The sequence below is a fragment of the Columba livia genome, chromosome 17 (assembly GCF_036013475.1).
Source record: "Columba livia isolate bColLiv1 breed racing homer chromosome 17, bColLiv1.pat.W.v2, whole genome shotgun sequence".
Lineage (NCBI taxonomy): Eukaryota > Metazoa > Chordata > Aves > Columbiformes > Columbidae > Columba > Columba livia.
Window position 1 is genome coordinate 1,201,798 of NC_088618.1, and position 21,805 is coordinate 1,223,602.

Here is a 21,805-nt window from a genome sequence, read left to right on the forward strand (position 1 = left end):
AGTATTGGTCTGGTAGTGAAGAGCAAGACAACCTTTCCAGAATGAAGAATTTATATAACAAAGACTTAAAACCTTAAAATTTTTAAGCTTTGCTTCTTATCTCTTTTTCTCCCCGTGTGCTAGGCTATTTCTTCTCATTCTGCTTTTTGGCAACTTCAGGCTTCCTTAAAAACTTCCGAGCGTCTGTGAGAGTAAGAAATATATCAGATATGTCAGCCTAAGCTCAGGAGACAAGCGTCCATCTAGCGTGAGAATCAGCTCCAAGTTCTGGGCTATAAATTGTATTCTTCCCATTAGAGCTGAGAACCCTCAGCTGAAGATGGACCAAGAAAGAACAACATTTGGACTTTTGAGAAATGACCTCTGATTTACGGTGGTGACACAAAACTAAGCATTGAGTTTCCAGAACATTCATCACTAGACTTAGTGCAGTATCATAAGGTAACTTTTTTGTTTAATGGTGTTGCTGTCTGGTTTTGGGGAAGCAATCTAATGTTCCTTTTTCACGTACCTCAGCTGGCCCTTTGTGCGAGCTATTGCCCATCACCTCCATTAGGCTTTTATTCATCTGGCCTGTGTAAACCTGCTCAAATTGCCTTTTTTAAACCTGAGCTATGTCCTAAAGCTCGGTTATGGCCAGTGATAAAGGGGTTGTGTCTGATTCTCATGGAGAGGCGAGTGTGGTTTCCTTGTAAACGAGATGCTGGCCCAGCCCAGTTTGAGGTGTAAACCAGGAACCTGTGCCGGATCTACATTCATGTTCCTCTTAAATTTTGTTTATTTTTCAGATGTGCTAAAAAGCCTCGTGTCAAATGTTTCTGTCTTAGCAAGCTGAAAGCTGTTCATGTTTTTGCAGACATAGTCCTTTTGGAACCGTAATGCTGAAGAAAGCTGAGAGGTGCCAGACGAGCTATTTCTGTGTTCATGTACCAGTGAATCGGAACAGCTTGCGTTGAGTGCTGGGTTTTTGGGCAGCTTGGCAGTGCCTCATGCATCGGAACTCGTGCTTTGTGCATGTGCTTCACTCCCTCACCTGCTCAGAGGACAATCCTGTCTAGTTCGTACCCAGTGCCACTGAGATGAGAAATAGGGCCTTGTAATATTATTTTTTCCCTTATCTGCCTATTCTGCCTCATACTCTCACCTTGAGATTGTACTATTGGTACCTTCTGTGCTGCTGACTTGTGGTTTTGATGTTCAAACTAAGGCTCCTGTTCAGACCCCCTTCTGTTTCCCTTTTGAAGACCAGATGCGTAGCGGGTTTAGTGACGGGTCCTGTCTCCTCAGAGCTGGAACTGGGGCTGTGCCCAGCTCTGCGGCTCAAAGAGTAAATTAGCTGTTCTGGAGAAAGTAAAGTCCTTATGACTTCCATCAAGAGGCCAAGAGGCTCTTTATTCCCCAGGGTCAGCTTGGCTGGAAGGGGCTGGCTTCTTGATCCTGCTTTATTTTGCAGAGACTGTAATAGTAGTATGGGACCATGTGGACACAAGGAAAGCCACAGCAGTTAAAACTTTTATTAAAGTAGATATTGAGGAGGAATTAAGAGAGGCCAAGGAAAGACAAATTGGTATTTGGGGACTGAGGAGCCACTTCTAAAGAAAACAACCTCAGGAAAGATAATCTGAAGTCACAACATTAAAGGTTTTCCGTGTTCCTGCATTATCCCTCTGCTGTTTGGAACATCCTCAAGTATTAGAGCGGCTGAAATGCTGGAGGGGGACAGCGTGAAAAATAATAGAACAAAATCCCTTTATAAGAAGTGGGGACTGATACCCAGGAGCATCTTGACAGCAAACAAGTAACAAATGCACTACACAAAAGAGAGGTACTCGAGTCAGGCAGCACGCCTGCGTGACACCAGAACCCGCTGAACAAAGCCGCTCTTGTGAGCCCTGCCCGCTTGCTTGCAGCAGATAAATACCACTAAACCCTTCCAAAAGAAGCTTGGAAAACAAATCCATGAAGCGGCAATCTTGGCTCCTTGCCCCGTTGAATGCCCAAGACTCATTCTGACATGCAGCCAGCAGAGGCAATTCAGAAAAAAGTGAAGGCCAGGTCCTTTGCTGATGTAAATCCATCTGGCTTCATTGCCAGCACCGAAAATCGAGTGGAGTGGAAACAGTAATTTTAATATTAGGTGCCAGCCTGGCCTGCAGTTTGCGCCCCCTTTCCTCCCCTCCTTGCCAGTCACACACGCCTGTTCTCCAATGCTGGGTGTGCAGCTCATTCAGGGAAAGGTCAGGAAAAGGGGGGACATTTCCCAGATATGACCTGAGATGTCTGTAAGCGCTGGGTACAAATGTGTGCGGGTCCGTGACTTGGTTTCCAGAGTACTACAATGGAAGAAAGAAATAGTAGTGGTAAAGTAGATAGGAGTCATGTTCTCCATAGCCAAAGCTGTGGTAGGAATCTGGTTTATTAGGTGACATGTGTACATAGAAAATGTAGGAAGATTTTGACCTTTTTTTTTTTCCTAACCTATCATGGTTGCAACATCACTGGCACAATTTTACAGCGGGGTGGAGCTTGGTTTATATTATTCAGCCTAAGAAAATGAAAGACGTTTTCCATGAGGGTTTACAGCCTAGGGCTGCTTTGAAAGAGTCTAAATAGAAATATCAGACCTTGTTTTCCTGAATTAATTTCATATTTCCTTGGGTTTCAAAGAACAGCTTGCAGAAGGTGGTCACTAGAGAAGGTGGCGCCTGGGGAGAAGGGCCGGTGTCCCTGGTTTGATGGCCGGTGTGTTCCTCGGCGGTGCCCCGTGGTCCCACGGCCGCTGCCGTCCCCGCGACTGCTGATCCTCCCCCAGGCTCACGAGCCAGCACTGAGAGCTTGCTTGGCAGGAATGCGATTGCCACATTCATGGGGTTTTGTGCTAAAAGCACCGTAAGGCTTTCAGAAAAAGAAAAATAGAGCGGTGTCATGTAAGTACTCCATTTTGAGCACCTTTTGATCCTCGCTTTAAAGTTTCATAACTGACAAATGATGCTGCACACATTTCAGCAAGTACAGTATATTGTTCTTAGAAGGGCTTTTATCATTTTAAAGCCGTGATGTTTCTCTCGGTTTTCGCTCCTCTTTTCTTTCACTTTCACCAAGCAGATGCTTTATGTTTATAGATTCAGTTTCTGCATTTCAGCTGATGGAAATGTATTTCTGTTTCTTTCTGTCTGAGTGCAATAGTTGCCTGAATGTGCGCCGGTGCTGCCCATCACCCCTCTAATGGGACAGCCAAGCGCTTCCAGGGCTGCTGTGTCTGTAGGTACATTATCCCACACCAAAAGATGGGCCAGCCTAATGTGACTTAGAGCTCAAACCTGCCTCAAGTGCTAATGTCAGCCAGGGCTGGTGACCTAAAGGCTTTGGTTCTCTCCAGGGTTGCAAAAAGGCAAGAAAAGCTGATAATGAATTGATTTCTCCTCCAAACTTCAGTGAATTTCCTCTTTTGTACCTACTTGAGAGTCAAATCTTGCTGTCCCAGGACCACCTTTCATTGTGCTGTATGGAGCCCTGGGGAAGCAGCGCCGTGCAACACCAGCGCAAGGGAAGCTCGGGGAGCACCGGCGGGCGCTGCCCTGGGGCACGTTGGCTGTTCTGTGACCCGGGACGGCTGAAAATGCTGAAAGCCATATACGCTGTAATGTTCACCCTATAGAAACGGTCTAAATTGCAGTCTTTGAAGATTTGAGACTTAAATACAATCTACTTCATTCTTGGTGTAGAGATCATCCATTGCTGACATAAAATACTAGTTTGTCCTAATACGTATTTTGCTCAAATTGCTGGGAGCAGTAAACATTTCATCGAATGGCACTTCAGAATTATGTTTAATGGCATGTGCCCTTCTACTCGTGATGATACCACGGGATACCTAGGCTGAGGAAACTTCCCTACCATCCATCTAGCGCAGGCAGCACTTACAGCATGCCGTGCTGCGTCACACGGTGGAGCGTGCAGTGGCAAAACGGGGACACCCTGCTCAGCACCATCCCCTTGCTGTTACTAAACTGGGAAACAACTGCAGGTGGCTAACGAGATGTGTCCATTGACCCCTTTTCTTTAAGCAGTCCCAGACTGACCATCTGCAAACTGAGGCACCTCCAGCAACCAGTGATGTCTGGAGGGCCCTTACTCTAAGTCAGCATCAAGTTCTGTCTGCTTATCTGGACGCAGGTTGCCAGTATTTTAAAACACCTACTCTGTTTTAAAAAACAAACAATAAAGCGAGGTATTTAATTTCTGTATGTTTTTTCAGCTTCTGATTCTCCTGTGTTTTTAACAGAAGGCGATTTTAGTATCTGCCCTTTACCTGTGAGCACCCTGAGGTGTGAGGTGCCTTGTCCACCACCTCTGCGTTGGGCAGCACCCAGCCCAGCTCTCCTCCTCAGCCTTACAGAAATGCCCTGTTCACAAGGTTATGCTGAATTCTTACATATATATATTATGCATAGCTAATACACATGAAATCAGTACCTGAATTTTCTACAGTCTCTTTATCATCTCAAGACATGTTTTTTTCAGCTTCTTGCTTTAGAAAACACATTTTATTTTTACTTTTTGCATAGTTTCTATTAGAAGTAGTCATGGTTTGATATTAATGTCTTTAGTCCTTCTGACAGTCCAAGGCTTGACTGAAACCAGCTCTGCCTTGTATATTTAATGTCATTTCTCTTGCCGACCAAGTGAATCTGTTCAGAATACAAAACTACTATAAATTCTTTGTAAATCTCCTCCTGTGTAGTGACTTGTGAAATATCAGAGAAGTGAAACAAGATGGAGTTAGGGGTTTTTTCCATGTTGCTAACTTAGCCTGCTTTCCTAAGCTCAACACTTTGGACAAAACTGTTCAAATCAGATTGCATTTATCAAATATTGTTTGATTATTCCTTTTGTCGCTGGGGTGGTTTTGTTTTTCTGGTCAGATTCAGAACATCCTTCACTGATTAAATGCCATTTCTAAATAACAAATTAACCATGTTATCTACGTAGAGTACTCGGAATTCATCAAAACAAAAGATGGAGGCTGTTACTCATCATTTGAAATGGTGTAATCACAGCTATGCTGGGTTGTGTTTTGATTAAGTAGCAGATGATTACGGAGATCCATCACGCAAAGATGCATCCAGGGCAATCACAGATCTAATTCCATCCCAATATAACGCAAGGGTTTTGAGCACTGTTTTGAAGTTCCCACCCATACAGGGGAAAATGCTTAAAACTATGTTTGCAGGTAACCTGATCTTTTATGTTGGGCAGACTTTCATTTCAGTCATAGGGTCACACACCTTTGTTTTTCTTTTGCAACTGGAGAAATGGATGGTGGAGCAGGATATGGACAGGAGGGGAAGCGTGCAGGGTTTTTACCACGGTATAATCCACAAACTTCCGACACTGCACCAAGGCTGAGAGCATCTCAGGGCCACAAATTGTTTCTTCTAGTTGTGGAATCCAGAGCCAGAGTGAAGAACCAGGGCTGGCACTTCCACTTTGGTTCAGGTAGCGTGTCTCATGGGCTGCTGTTGGCGTTTGAAGCTGGTCAGAGGTTGAAGCAGATTGTGTCCAGGATGAGGTCTCTCCGAAGTCCCCGCAGTCATCACTTCAATGAGGGCGTGTTCTTCAAAGCCTCCAAGTGTCATTTAAGTTGAAAAACTGAGAAACTGAGTTACAGTCTATTATTTGCGCTGTTTTCTTGGCAATACGGGATCATCTTCTACAACACAACTACTCCATAAGATAAAACAGTGCAAAATTTCATTTTGAAGCTCGGTTTAAGATTAGCAGATGGTACCGGTTGGTTTTGTGGGGTCTCTGATGTTCGCCTGGGGTGTCAGCACATACCGTACCCCAGGCCGCTGCTCACAGACACGAGGCTTTTCTCCCTCGAGCATCTTTGGCTTGATTTTGTTACCAAGCACTGCTTAGAAGTGTGCCACTTTCTTCATAAACTTTATTAGGTATTAAATTGTTTTATTGGATATAAAATTAGTTTAGAGCATTGCATTCCAGGCTGCCGTAGCTATAAAGATTTCAGCGGCGATTCATGAGATTCATGGAAAATTAGAGACAGCGAGACTTCCTAGGTAATCAGAAAAAAGAAAAGCCACCTACATTGTATGTACTGCCTGAGGTGATTACTGCTAATGAGATAAGTGTGATGTACTGTTCTGTTAGGAAAATTGCATAAGTAGGAGAGATAGCAGGCTCTTCACCAGCTCTGATCAGGGGTGTTTGCAGAAGCACATTTGCTTGTTCAACTTGGAGCTAAAAGGAGTTTTTAGACTCGGGTTAACACTGGAGAACCACTGCAAGTGAGAAAGCGACAGTCTGAGCAGGTGGAGGCGTTGACAGTGAATTGTTAACAAGCCAAAGACAATTCACTTAAATAGGCATTTAATTTTAGCTGTGTGAGTGGTCCTGCCACAGTCAGTGGGATAGTGCAGAGCTGTAGAGTTAAGCAAGCAGCCAAGTCTTGGCTGGATCGAGAGCTACAGGCTCTACGTGATAACTTCTGGTTTACTGCACATCCTCAGCGATTAAAAGCAGAGGAAGACGTTGTTCTATTGTGTCTTGGATTACCAGAAAGTGATGCACTTTGCTTTCAATGTTTTTCCCCTTGTGAAGGGGAGTTATTAATCTCCATCTGTATCTCTTGCACTGTAGTTATAATAATCATAGCCTGAGAAAGTTAAGGAAAAATATTGCTTGAAGAAATTCTAATTCTACATCAAAGGGTTATTGGGCTGGATTGAGCCCAGCCTAGGGAGCTTGCCTGATTAAATTTTAATATGTAAAAATTATATATCATTTATAAAAACGGGAAATGTAGAGCTTGCTGATTGTCAGGCTTTCTTTTGTGCCGTGGTATCTTCCTGCTCTGCAATACTTTGTAAATTTAACATGCAAGGTTAAATCCCCATAACTCCCAGCAGGCTTCTGCAATTGGACTGGCTGATGGAGGGCCAGGGTCCTGACCTGGCAGCTCGCACAGACAGCCCGGCGTTTCTGCTCCTGGTCTTGGTCAGTTTTAGATGTCTAGCATCGCTACAAAGGCTTTGTTGTTTAAAAAAATAAATAAATCTGCAGTCAGAATTTTTCTAGCATTAACTACCATTTACTAGGTTGCATTATGTCTTTTTCTGCTGTCTTAAAGAGCCAGGATTGAGAAATTCTTCCCATGCAGCTACTTATTGAACTGTGTCTTGGAATTCTCTCAGAAAATAGCTTGGGCTTCTTAAGCCTCACTGCATGGCATATTTTTGAGATTTAAAAACACACTTGTGTTATTGAGAAGGAACATGAGTGAAATACAGTGAATTTGTCAAGGAAAGAGAAGGACCTTTTCTTGTTTCCTTTGCACAAGCTTTGTTCCAGCTCAGGTTTGACCAGGCTGGGCCAGGTTTACCTGCAGCGTTGTGTCTGCGTGTGAATGCAGGTGGACGCTGAACATACCCAGCGTGTTCTCTCCAGGGAGCAGATGGTGCTGCCGAGCCCTCTCCAAGGGCTTCGGGGGCCATTCTGACACGAATCGTTGTAGATATTGGACGACAGTATTTAGACGTCTTTAAGAACAGTGTCTTTACAGCCTCATAACTTGCATGTATGAGGATTTATCATCCTGTTTCCTGGGGACCATCAGGAATCACTGGCTCTAATCTGGAAGGAGGATCCCAGTTAAATTACACTGGGAAAGAAAAATTAAGAGAGTAGCTCTTAATTGGAAGGCGATGACTCATTACATTCATCTTATCCCACCCAGACTGTTTATTTGATTTGCCTCTGAACCTGCGTGGGAGCTGCAGCGCTGGCCTTGCTCACCATTGCTCTTCAGAATAATGAAGGTGAGACAAACTGGGCTGAACTCAGATTTTGGAGTGCTGAGCGGAACTGACATTTCCTGGCAGAAATCCTGCCGGGATCAGCTAATGAGGGAAAGCTGCATGTTCTGTGCCGAGCCCAGCCTGGCCAGAGCTGGTCGCGTTAGGATTATCTTTCAGCTAAGGCACCAGCCCAAAAATTAGAAATCTGAGTTGATTTGTGTCTCTGCCATAGATTCAGATGTGACTTTGAATAAGATATTTGATTTCGCTATATTCAATTTTTGTTCTATGGGAGGAAATATTTCTTTCTGTCCATGTCTGTCTTTTAGAGGATCTCTAAAATGCTTTTGGTTTTTAAATACGTGCATATGTGGCATGTGGATGTGATTGAAGCTTCTGCAACTGCTGTCACACTAAGAGCCACAGAACTGCTAATTTAAAAACCTGAAATTCACCCAATAAAAGGTCCACGTCAACATAAATTACAGTCGGGCATTTTGTTTCCAGCAAAACCGGGTAAGAAGATGTTGCCTCTTCTCTGTCCTCATCCTGAAATGTAGGTTACCATGCCCTTAGTCTTCCCAAATCTGTCAAAATGATACGAGGCTGCAGCTCCTATTATTTAAAGCATTTAAACTGGACTGTATCATTTAGAATTATAATTTATGCCAATGACGGGGCGTTTACATGAGCTGCTCAAGGAGCGGTGATGTTTTGGGGGCAGAGGGAATGGACCAGGACTGGCACAAACACCTCTGGGTAAGATCTTCACCTGGCCCAGCCAAAACAAACCACAGAACCAGCAGCTGAGTCTCAGCAGTGGGACCCGAGCAGCCACAGAGCCCTTTCTCCTGCAAACCATTCTTTAAACACAGCATCCTGCATATAATGATGAATTGCTCAGCATATCACAGTATGTTTGGGATTGGAAGGGACCTCAAAAGATCATCTAGTCCAATCCCCCTGCTGGAGCAGGAACGTGAGGTCGCATAGCTCAGCCATAGAGCAGATGCTGTGACCAGAGTTGGTGGCGGTGACCAGAGAAATGGGCAATGGAAATGGTTGTTGCCGTCACCTGACAAAGCAGAAGCTGAGGCTGCAGCTCCTCTGAAAACGCCAGGGGTAGGAGCAGCGGAGCGTGTGAACGTTGACACGGGGCAACAGGCAGGACTGTGATCCAACGGGCACCGTGGTTCGTGCTCGGGAGGAATCCCCAGGGGCCTCGGCCGCGGTTATTGCTTTGGTCTCATTTCATCTCTGTAGATGTGTTACACTGCTCGTGACAGCCCGGCTCCGAGACGAGGTGGAAAGAGATGATTTAGAGGCAATGGGACAGACAAGTGGATTGTATTCCGTGTTACTCACAGCAAAGATGCTCCAGGGCAAAATTAAATGAACTGAAGGTCCAGAAGAGTGCCTTCATAAAAATGATGTAGTTTTTTCAAATATCCTTACAGATGATAAGGGAAGCAATGCAGCCCCTGTAATTGTTTTTTTATCATCCATTCTGTTTTACCAGAAAAGGTTTTTTAACAGAGAATTGTATTCAGGTTGAGAAAGAAAAGTAGGGAAGACTCTTGATTATTTCTTTGGCAGCCCAAAGTGTTTACAACAAAGGCTGCACCAATAAATCGTCAGATAAAACCTGGAGCTCGGTAAATGGAGAGCACTTGTGACCCGGCGGGGATAAAACGCACCGGGCATGTGATGAAAGGATCACTTAATCCTGTGGCACTCTCCCGTTCACTTCTTGGAAATTCAGACTTTAATGAAGCCAAGTAGTATTTAATGACTGCTACCATCCTCCAGAAACAAGGAAATTACTGCAGTAATAGAGGAGTTGTTTTTATTTCTTCATTTTAGCCAAACTGTAGTTGAAGTGTATAATTTGGAGTAAAACCATAGCAGCTGTCTGGGAACATAAAATGCCATTAAGTAAATTAATGTTCATTAAGTAAACTCTGTATTTGGTTTTTATTTTCTGCTTTTCCGGTCACATCTGGCACCCCTTTGAGGGCAGGGATAAAGGAGGACAGGACCGAGGGGAGGGACGCGCCCGCGGTGTGAGCACATTGTCTAAGTGTTCTCTGAGATCCTCGTCTCACGTGTCCTGGTTGTTCTAACCCTTTCCATGCGAAGAAGCTCGTGGAGGCCGTGGATGTTTGTTCGGACAGAGTCCTCAAGAGGTGGCGTGAAGTGCATCCACTTTCATTTACTGGTTTATGAGATGGGGACACTGTTCCCCCTGCTCACAGCGGGTGTTGCAGACCACTCTCGGTGTCAGGATCACAGTCCTTTGGTACGAGTGAGGGCGGATGATACAGAAACATCTTTAACCTCTGCTGAGCTCTGTCTCCGTTGTCTCCCAGGGCAGGGGCAGCGCTGCCGCCGTTCCCAGCGTGGCAGGTGTCACCACGTCATTCAGCGTGGGGCTGAGGGAGGTGAATTGAGGTGACACTGTGAGCTCTAGATGCCCTGTCCTTGGCGCAGCACGGGCTGCTGTGTCCAGGCGGGGAGCGGGGCCTTTCCTCCGCGGGTTGCTTTCCACTGTGTCTCCAGCTGGGGGCTTTGGAAACCTGCTTATAGCGGAGATGGCGAGTGTGGGTTCCCAGCCCAGGAGTGAGGAATTATGATTAATGACTTAATTAAGTAAGCCATAAAAAGGAAAAATTAAGTGTCAATGTTTTCCTTATAATCAACTAATGAACTTTTTGTCTATAATGGGATAGTAATTTTTAAAATAATTAAAAAAAAATACAGATTTGACTAAAAAATATTCTATATCTAAATTTGACTGTTGAGGAGGGAGAATCCATTAACTCACATTCTCAAAAAGGGCATTTTCAGATGTTGTTGAAACAAAATATTTTGCCTGATCTGAAACAAACTTTTTTCCATATTTGTTGTCAAGCACCTTGGAACACCAAGGACGCTTTTGGTTCAATTTGAAACTATATCTGTAGCTACATATATTTAACTTCTAGAAATCTCCCGCAAACAAAGAACATCTGTTATTTGCTCAGCACTTTAATAATACAGGACAGTATCTTCCCAATAAGCTGAAGCCAATATTTACAGTGTTCGATTGTGAGGACACTTTTAGCTCTTGGGAAAAATACTGCCAAATACGTATATGTATTTGCACATTCTTATGCTAGATGGAAGGTGTCCTTTCTGGTTTAAGGAATAGAAATATGCCTGGCAAACTCTTCATGTCACCATTGATACATTTCTGTTGGTTTCATTGTACAACAGAACAAACGAAACAAAACAAACAAAAAAATCCTCCAAACAAAGTAATTTGTCAACTAACGCAAGCCTTAGTCTAAGGCTTCTTAACTGGGAATAACTGGTCCTGAAGAAATGACATGAGAAGAGCCGGTACAAATCACATCCCTTACCAGCTCCTTAGGTGACATGCTAAGCAATCTGTTCGTATAAAATAGCTTAGTTTGTCAGTCACTTCACAGCCTGTGATTAATATCATCTGTCCATTAATAGCAGCAATAAAGCGTTTAAGCAGAGTGAATGACTAGCACATAATAGCACTTTATTCTGCTAAAGTTCCTCTTCTCCCCTTTGTGCCTTTCCCCTAAGGTGCCCAGAAATTGTCCCGGACATGCGCTGTCCCCTGGTCAGACAGGTCAAGTCCACGTGTGTGGCACCACACTTGCCAGGAGCTTTTGGCATGTTTTTGGTAGTTCTTCTTGCTGAGCTGCCCAGGGCTCCCGTGCCAAGGGCAGCGTGGAAGTCAGGACATGGCTTCCAAACCACGTTTAGTGTTGGGCTTGGCCTAGACCAGCTCTGACCCTCTCCCGCCCCAGCCCATACCCACGGCACTGGTTGCTCCCCAGGAGGGGAATGTTAATCAGGGTTTGCCATCTGAAGCAAATAGGAATGGTCAGTGAAAGTCACATGCACACACATCTGCATTTTACATTTATTAAGGATTTGGCACTTACTGTAGAAAACAGGACATCATCTGAATTCAGTAATCATATGTTGGTTTAGTGAGCAGGTGCTTATTCATACCAGCTGAACTTGTCCAGTATAAACAGGTGATGATTTCTGGGTCTTTTAATATAAATAGCATATTTAGTTTGCTGATCTGATTTAGAATGGTGTGTGGGAAAGCACATCTGGAATTACTGTAATGATTTGTTAATACTTCTGCTTGCGAACTATTCTTTTTTTCTTATAGCTCACCTCTGATGTGTTCTTAATTATCCGAGAGATCAGTTTTCAGTATCAATTCCACCTCCAGCTCGAGTTGTGCTAATCCAAGTACAAGGGAGAAGGCATTAATGCAGTGTCACCAGGCTGGCTGGATGCTGTACTCATGAGAGATGGGTTCACACCGTTCCTTACAGCAGTATTATCTCTGCCGTACACTTAAAGCACTAAGACTTAGTGAGATTTATAGAACTATTAAGAATGAGCTATCAGGTGTATCTCTGGGATGATAATATTCATCGTTCTGTGTTTGTACAACCGCTCCCTTGGGAAGGTCATAGAGGAGGAACAAGATAGAATTAAGCTTTGGAAAGCAAGAGCACACCCCTCACCATCAATACCTCTGGAGGTCACAGCTGCCAGATGTGAATTTAAAGAGTGCTCTTGAGAGATGAAACTGTCCCAGCTCCCCAGCGCTGACCGTCCAGTGTCAGAACCTGGGGACTTGTTTCTGCTCACTTTGCCCTTTTAACCAGCTCCATTAGTCTCGCTTTCTTTCCTTTGTTGCTGGCACTGCCCAGAGCTGGTGGCGTGGTGGTGGGGCTGTGGGAACTCGCACCTCCGGGCAGGGTCCTGCACAGGTCCTGCAGAACCACCATCTCCGCCGTGATTCTTCTCCGCTGCCTAAAGGCTTCGGGTGCCGACGGTTGAACACACAAGTCTGTGCACCAGCCACCTGACAAATGTGCCTCATCCCTGGTGACTTCACAACGTGGCCTCTGAGCTCCGTGACCATCCACGGCGTCGCTTTGTGCCTGTGACGCCGAGTCCTGTGGCTTCTTGGAACCATGTTCCAAGCTGAAATCAAGCTGAGACACCAGATGCCTTCATGGTCTAAAGTATTAGTAATTAATCTGAGTTTGTGGTGTTTCTGCATTAGACAAAGCTTTTACTTTAACAGCCTTTTTTTTTGAAGGTGTTCTTCTGAGTAGATCAGCGTGCTAAAATCTGCATCGGAAAAGACTGGTTTGGAACAAAGCAGGATCTAATGAGCATATAGTGAATCCCTGGGCTCTGCAGCACAGTCACAATAAGCATAATAGCTCTCACTGAATGAATTCCTTGCAGCCTAAAAGCTTTTTTCCTTACGATAAAATAGCAACCCTGCAGGATTTAGTGCAGACAATATGCGAAGATCATTTGAGGGGATGTTGTGGAAAGAGAAAACAAATGAGGACGACTCCACTTAGGGTCCCTTGAAAAGACCCTTTGTGATCACTTCATTAGACAGTCTGTTTCAATATTTTCTTATTCAAGAACGACTTTATTCTAATGGAAGCATCAATAAATTCCACTCTTTATTCTTCCTCCCTGTGGTCTCAGCTAAAATGCCAGGAAGAATTCTATCATTTTTCAGCCTTCTTGCTGCAGGTGGAATGTGCAGTAATCGTTATTTTTCTAGCAAAAGACTGGAAGTGTGAACTAATGATGTTACACAACTGAGAACTCGCCTTGGGGAAAAAAAGTTGCACAACTTTTGCCTCTCACTCTCCTGCTGGCGTAGCTTTGGCAGCAGCTGAAGGGAGATGCTATGAGACGTTCTGCCTGGTTTTAGGCTAATGTGTTTGCCTGCCTGTTAGAAAAGGCACTTGAAGTACATGGGACATTTAAAATATCATTTTACATCCCATCTTCTCCCTCACATAGCAACAAGTCTATTAATTTCTTGGACTTAGTTCTTTACACGCGACGTTTATCTTTACAGAGAGATAGCGGGTGGTGAGTGCGAGTGTCTCTAGAACACATTCCAATTTCTTCATGCTTATCTGTTTTCTTCTGCAAGAGGTTAACAGGAGGGTTTATCTTCTCACTGTTGGCACATCTGAGATCTTAGTGACTTGAGCTTCTGGGTGACCTCTAAGAAATACATGAAGGACAACCTCTATGTTTGCTGCTCAAGAACCACCAGAGAAGCTTCTACAAAGTGTGCGTCAGCCGAGCGGCTCATTGCAAGAACGTTACAGTCCCATCGCTTTTTCCTCTGAAAGCAATCCATCTGTAAACATTAGAAAACCCTAAGGGAACAAAGCTAAGAGGTCAAACCCCAATACATTCGTAAAGTTTTAAAGGCTAATCAAGTATCTTAGAAATTTTTTACTTTCCTACAAAGAGAAAGGGTTGTATTCAGCCTGGGGTGAAACCTCTGTGCAAGAGGATCCAACACTCCCTTGACGCCTCTCATGATACTACTTTGGGAGAAGCAACTCTCTGCCAAGTGCTCATCATTGGGGCAACTGGAATGATAATGTCATCCGTAAACTGATGAAGCTATATGTTTGTGTTTTGTAATTGAAATGGTGAATAATCGTTAGGACCTTTTCTGGATTTTTTTTTTGTTGCTTTTTTGGTTTGGTTTTTGTTGTTTTTCTTGTTTTGGCTTGGTTTTTTTTAACGGAAACAGTAGTTTGGATCTTCAGCAACAGGTGCTTGTGGGAAATCATATTTACCCAGAAAGCAACTTCTTGTTTAGCAAGATTTAAAGCGTTGCAGTCTATTGGCCTTTGTAAATCCCATACCCGCTGCGCTCAGGGAGCTCTGGTGCCGCACACTTGAGGTCCTGGCAGACCCTGTCTCACCTCGGCTTGTCTTTGGTGCATGGAATAAGATGTTGGATTAAGTACTGTACAACAAATGGTGAACGCTTTTCTGTAGGACAGCCAGATCTCAGGTGTACAGGAATAGCTAATAATTAGTGCAAGTAAATAATTGTAGTGCAACCACAAACTCTGTCATTCCGTTTGCAATTTACCCCTGATGTGGGTACTTGTTCTTCTTAATACTTAATATGTCTGTTTACAGAAAACTTGATTGAGATAATTAGCAGTAAAAAAGCTAAGGTAACACAGCTATGGTAACATTTATATTGCTATCAGTTTTGTTTATAGCAGCCTAAAGAGCAATCCTGAAATTAGAAATTAACTACAATTAGCAAATAAGTGGAGTGTCTCTCGGAATGAGTCGATCACGTCTGAAAATGTTGCACAGTGTGATGCTGTGGGAGCAGAGCCGGGTCCCTGGGCTGCGCAGCCGCGCGGGGTGAGGAGCACGCGGAGCAGAACCTGCTTGGTGATGATGGTGATGGTGATGGAGCTATGGCTGGGCCAGCCCAGGAGCACATGGAGCAGAGCCTGTTTGGTGATGATGGTGATGGTGATGGAGCTATGGCTGGGCCAGCCCAGGAGCACATGGAGCAGAACCTGTTTGGTGATGATGGTGATGGTGATGGAGCTATGGCCAGGTCAGCCCAGGAGCACACAGAGCAGAAAAGGAATTCATCTGGGGTAAATTAGCATCTTTATAGGAAACAAAACTTCCTTGATGATTTCCTGGCTGTTTCCTTCATTTCTGTTCTTCAGATTTTGTCTCTTTAAAGAGCAAAAAGGGGCAGAGGGACAGGGGAAAGAAGCGGCTGAACGGAGATGTGAAGTAATGCAGACCATCACACCGCAGGCAGCTCCACTGGTGCTGAGCATCGCCCGCCTGGGGCTGCTCCTGCTCCCGCTGTGCCTTGTTCAGAGCGGGTGTCTGAGCTCCCTGGGGATTCATCTGCCGAGAATTTGCCGCTGATAAATACCCGTTTGTGTTGAATTTACAGATGAGCTAAACTGTTTCCTTTAATGTTGCAGTTTAGTACCTTTTTCTTTTGAGGTTTGTATGAGCACTGGCATTTGAAGGAAATAAATCTGTCGCTCAGATAATGTATTTGCTTTTGCTACCAAAATATATAAATAAAAATTACAAGGTCATTAACCATATCAAGAGAAAAAAATAGAGCTGTGCATTAAATAGCTGACTTCCAGGATGGCTTGGGCAAAGAGCAGTATATTAAAGTGTACTGCTCGTTTCCCATTCTGATCATGAAAATCAATTAATTCCTTTCTTTTTTGTAGCACTGGAAGCCCTCAGCATACGTCAGTCCAAATTTACGAGCGGTGTGTTTATCAGTGTATTTCATTGATCAAATGTAAATTCCAGTGGCCGGTGATTTACTGCAGAACTGCTTGGGAAGCAGCAAATAAATATTACCTCATGAAGTAGTAAAGGAAACAAAAAAAGCCAGACTGGGGGAGAAGATTTTCATCTGCCACTTCCCCAGCAATTTACCTTTGTCCCCGAGGAGGCAGGTTGGGAGCAGAACTGCCCCAGGGCTGCTCGGGAGCGCATCCTCCCTGGAAAGGAGCTCCTGCGCGCAGTCAAAGGCAGCCTGGCAAGCAGTGGGTTATTGCTGATATTTCAATATCCTTTATTTATTTCAGCTACTGTAGTACTGGGTGCAGACCTGAGGGAACCAAAATGCATCAGCTTCACTCCCCCTGCATCATTCCGAATGTTGCTGATTCGAAGGGACAGGTCCATGGACAGTCAATAACCAACAGGAAAAGATGGGACGGTGTGGGCATGGTGGCACCGGGACGGCTGGGTGATACCGTCTCCACTTGGCCCCTCTTATCCATCTTCAGCAACTCAGGGACAGATAGTTCATCGTTTCTTGGTTCTGTCACTGCTGTTGCTGTGTGAGCACAGCTCAGGAAACGTTTGCCGCGCTGGCCGCTCTGCCACATGTGCCACGGCCTCTGTGCTACATAAATGCACAGTTTGGTTAATGGCCAGATTTACCCATTCATCCTGTGCTCAGGTTAGTGTCTTATTCTCAGCTAAAATTTCCATGGGACATCCTGTAGCAGGTGGGTCAGCACTTGTATCTTAGTGAAGATGGGATAAGGGTGTTTGTGAAGGGAGAACCGCTGTGAAAACCAGCGAAACCTGCGGGTGCCAATCGGAAAAAGAGAAGAATAATTGACTGACTCACAAACAAAGTCTAAGTTTCCATAATAAGAAAATAAGTATGTTTCCATGACTTTTGGGTTTTTTTCTGTTGGTATTGTGTATGTGGGTAACTTGTTTCCTTCTCTTTTCCAAAGGTGATGTTCAAATCCCCACATAAAAGGCTCTGGTGTGGAACATGTCATCTGAAATGCTTATTTTACACCTAAACGTGTATCAAATTTTTCTGGCAGTCACGTTTAAGCTATTAAAAGTCTGTTCATTGATTTGGAGAGCTGACACAGTGCCAAACACAGCCGGCGGATACAACTGCTCTGTGCTGAAGTTTCAGTAACAAGCACTGGGTGAAATTAGTCCCTGTGATAGAGGTTACCACCTTATCACTTGTCTTCTGCCTAATGCTTCCAAGAACAGTGACATTATGGGGAAAGACTTGGATATTTATGTCACGTAGACTTGTGTACCTAACACAGGCAGCTGCGTTCATGTTGCATTTGTGTATAGTCACTGTGCAGGGAGGAGATTCACCCCCAGCGCAGGTAAATTGGGTGATTGCTCTGAATCCTTCGACAGTGCCACCCAGGGAACACTCTATACAGAACAGCTGAAAAGCAGCAGTTGTATCACCCGAAGAAGAAATTTTAAAAGTAAAATAAACTAAAATTGTTTTTCCTCCACTCCCCAGGTGTGGCAGTGCGGAGGGAGCATGGAGGTGCTGCCCTGTTCCCGTGTGGCACATATCGAGCGCACAAAGAAGCCCTACAACAACGACATCGATTACTATGCAAAGCGCAACGCCCTGCGCGCCGCCGAGGTCTGGATGGACGACTTCAAGTCCCACGTGTACATGGCGTGGAACATCCCCATGGCGGTAAGTGCAGGTCACGCTCCCTGCCCAGCGGAGCGGTGGCGGGAGTCCCCAGTGAGCTCCATGAGCTGCAGGACGGTGCTACAGTTGAACAGGGATGGCAATTGTAAGTGGGGGAATCTTGGGGCAAGAGCGTATCTTGTGCTGGTACGTGCTCAACACAGAGGGTTGTGCCGTATAAACTTGCTTCCTCGGTGTTGTGTGCTCGGAGAGGTGACACAGGCTTGTAATTTCTAGAGCACGATGTTTCAGGTTTATGTGCTCCCTCAGAAGAAGTCGTTAATTTGGGATGCCATTAAACTTTGAGGTGTTCATATGCTACAGTGGTGAGGGCTGCAGAAATGTCCATAAATAAATACCATTCATCATGAGACTCAGTAGATCTCACCAGCATAAAAACCGAAGTATGTGATAAAAGAATCACACATTAACCAGCTTTATTGTCTACAGGCTGAGAGTTGCGACGTGGACACATTCTGTTTCTTGCTTTGCAAAGGAATTGTAGATGGCATGTGGGGACCTCTAGTAATCCATGTAATATAAATATTAGATAAACTGTAGATTCAGTTTATGTCTCTGTTCTGTAAGTACGTCACATGCTACATCTTCATTGTGCGTAATTGTTGGAGAGCAGAGGTCTGTGTTCGGTCCCAGTCGGGTGGAAGCTGACCGCTGCCGTGTCCGTTAGTGGCGTTTGCATCCAGATGATTCATGTGCGGGGCACGGGGAAGCACACTGTTCCGTAGGTACGGATGGCTCAGTTAACCCTCCTGTGAGGCCTTCGTTCAAAGCTGATTGAAGAAATGGAAACAGGAAAGTTCCCATCAGAACAGGAAAAATCACCAGCCCAACAGTGTCTTTGTGAATATTCAGTTATGGCCCAGAGTCCATCAGGGTCATGGGAGTCTTGTCAAAGACGTGATCAGGTTTAGTCTGTGTCCAAAATACCCACTTGTACTTTGGTACCTAGGTAATATATCAAAACCCCATTTTTATTGATTCCTGTTGTAGTTCTGAAAATACATATACCTGAAGAAGCGAGGTTTTATTCCTCCCCGTGTGATGTCTGAAGTGCCTGTGTTCACACATGGCCAAATTCACTTGCTGCTGGTCAGTACTGGACGTTTGGTGCTATGTTGAATGCTGGGTCTCTATGAAGATGTGTTGGTGACTTCTTTTGGCATGAGTGGTCATTGCAGAGAATTATTTTGTCTGAACAAGGCAATACTGCAGAACTTCGTTCCCATACAAGATTTCCACGATAGTATGAGGAAGACAAAGCAGCATCCACCTAAGATTTTAGGGGCATTTTGGCCTTGTCTGCATCCATTTGGTAAAATAGTATGTTTCAAATAGGAGAGGAAAAAGAAGTAACCTTGGTAAATTTGTTTGCTTGATGCCTTCTGCAAATGAATTCTGAGAAAAGACATTTAAATAAGCATTTACGCCAAAACATGATTTCCTTTAATCTCTCTAAGATTACTTATTTATGTCGTTTTCTGCACTGAGCTGTACAGCAGTGCTCTAAAGAAAATAAAAAGGGGGGGCACATCTACATTAAGAGACATAAAATCAGCGTAAGTACTGAACATCAAAATTTTCTTTCCATAAAATAAATTGATTGATAAAATGTGCATCGTAAAAACAACCCCATTCGCTTTCAGGAAAAAGAAGCTGGTATTAGTATTCACAGTTATTCTACTGTAGTGTTCAGTCTGGGTGACTAACAAGTACTGTGCTGGTATAAGCCGTAAGAAAAACCTTCAGCAGAACTAGGAACCTCACTGCCTGCTTAAAAAGAGTCCATCCACATACTAAATTCTGTGGACATTTCATTCTTGTACCCCGCACATGACGAGTGCAGCTCGTACAGAGGCAGGCCCGGCGTGTTCGGAGCTGTTCAGTTTTCCACTCCTATGGTCTGCAGGAATGGCACTGCAAGCAGGGCACCCTCCTTTACAACGGGGCAGAAGGGGGCAGGTCACATACGTCTGTTCTTCCATACCAAAACCTATCCGAATAAACACTTTCCACAACTCATTCCCTTCTACGTTCTTGAGGATCTCTGCATAACGTGTATCTTGATCAGCAGGCGCTCTTTGGGCACGTCTATAAGATCATATTCCCATAACCTTCAGCAGCAGGTCAGTATAGCTTTATTTTAGTTAACCAAATATTTGGTATGCCCCTGCTTACGATCTATTCCTCAACAATTTTAGTGATGAAGGAATCTTATATTGAATGATTTATGGTGCTGAGTGCCTCCGAGAGTTGCTCTCCTCATATGTAGCGTGAAGTAGCAGGTAAATTACCATTCATTGGAATGGATGCTGCATCGAGCTCGTGCCACAGTATGCAGCAGCACGCAGCAGTGAGCGCAGCAAGCTCCGTATGTGGCAAATAGAAAAACCTGTTCAGTATTACACTTGTATTGTCTCCTGAAAACCAGGCGTCTGTTGGGGATTCTCATAAAGCCTGAGCTAAGTTTGCTGCTGCCTTGCAGCCCCGCGTTAGACCTCATTTGTAAATCATACAGAGACCTTTCTGGAGGAAAAACACAGGGCACTAAGCAAAGCGCCGCACGGAACTCCCCAGATCCAGTCCATTCGATTCATACGGTGTCGGAAAAGATTTTTAGATGAGGTAACTCTCACTGTCCGAACGTTGAACTGTGATTTATTACGGTTTAAATCAACAGACTAACTCAGGACCTGGCATTTTGTAAATGGCTCATTTTGATCATGATGAGTTGACTCTTTCAGCCTGTGTTTTCATGGGATTTGGAATCAAACATGAATTAAATTCTTAAGTAGAATTCTAAGAAGGTTTTGAGTTTAGCTGCGTTATATGGCTCAAGTCTGCAAATGAGCTCCAGTTCCAGTAAAAACTGAATGCTGGTCTAAGCAAATGTTTAATGGAGCTTAATGACTTTTTGAGCAGTTCTGCTTTGATGATCTAACAGGCCTGTTTGATCTCATTTACATTTGTGAACATCCAAGGCTGTTACTGGAGTAAACCGTGATCAAGATGCCATATCTTTGAGCAGAATTACCGCCTAAATTCCTCACAAATCTGAAAGCAAAGGAGTTCAGGTTTGATTGCAAACATTTAGAATTGCTCTAAATAACAACACTCTTATTGTATTCTTTTTATTTTGATTTATGTCTGGTTTTTGCTTGTTCATTATCCTTCTTTTTCCACTGACTTTCATTAATATTTATTGTCTGTTCTCAACAGCAGCTGCTTGATGAGCTGCTACTTAAAACTGAGAAAGAAGAAAGGAAAACACAGCTTGGTACACAGAATGGGCTCCAGTTGGGCTTCAATTAAAAAAAAAAGACTCACAAAGTCAATGCAGTGAGATTTCTTGATTTCTGCTTTGTAGAACCCTGGAGTTGACTTTGGAGACGTTTCTGAGAGAATAGCCCTACGGCAGCGGCTGCAGTGCCGGAGTTTCAAGTGGTACTTGGAGAACGTCTATCCTGAAATGAGGGTGTATAATAACACCGTCACTTACGGAGAGGTACTGTATGTCTTTGAAAATGCATCCCGGCTGCGTGGGAGCAGTCCTTCGTCTCAGGTCTGTGTGCTCAGGTGATGGATTTCCAGCTCCAGTTGTGTCCCAGTGCTGAGTCCCTTGGAACAGCTGCTCTGAGGAGCTGAGTGCACGGGTCCCTGAATCCCAGCATGTCAGAAATGTGGAGATGTTTCCTTTCAGCTTTCTGGATCAGTTATTTCTCTTCTATGAACCAATCACATCTCCCACATATGCTCAACCCCAATCTTTAAAGCAGTCAGACATACCTTCTGTAGCTCTTTAAATCTATATCATGTGCCTGTAATGTACGGACTGCTGTCACTAATGGCTGTGAACTGGGCTGAGCTTCCAGGAGCTCTCCTGCTGCGTAATGTTTTTGAGATTCTGTTTTAATTGTCTACATGAACTACAATTAAATCCAAAGGCAATATATTTTGACACAAGACAACGAAATGGACACTATTCCTTTCTGTTCCATTTGATTGACTTCATATCAGTCAGGCGCTTCAGAGATTGACGCAAAGTGTGAGTTTTATTGCATAGTATCACTTTGCATCCTAA

At 44.2% G+C, this 21,805-nt stretch overlaps 1 protein-coding gene across 11 annotated transcripts in view; it reads left to right on the top strand.

The window, feature by feature from the left end:
• The window catches only part of GALNT9 (polypeptide N-acetylgalactosaminyltransferase 9), a 395,114-nt gene that overhangs the window by 361,720 nt on the left and 11,589 nt on the right, over positions 1-21,805 (top strand). For all 11 annotated transcript variants that reach the window (XM_065033318.1, XM_065033315.1, XM_065033317.1 and 8 more), the window contains 2 exons: positions 17,524-17,709; positions 21,092-21,229. In XM_065033318.1, the coding sequence (XP_064889390.1) occupies positions 17,524-17,709; positions 21,092-21,229 (324 nt within the window). The remainder of the gene's footprint in view (positions 1-17,523; positions 17,710-21,091; positions 21,230-21,805) is intronic.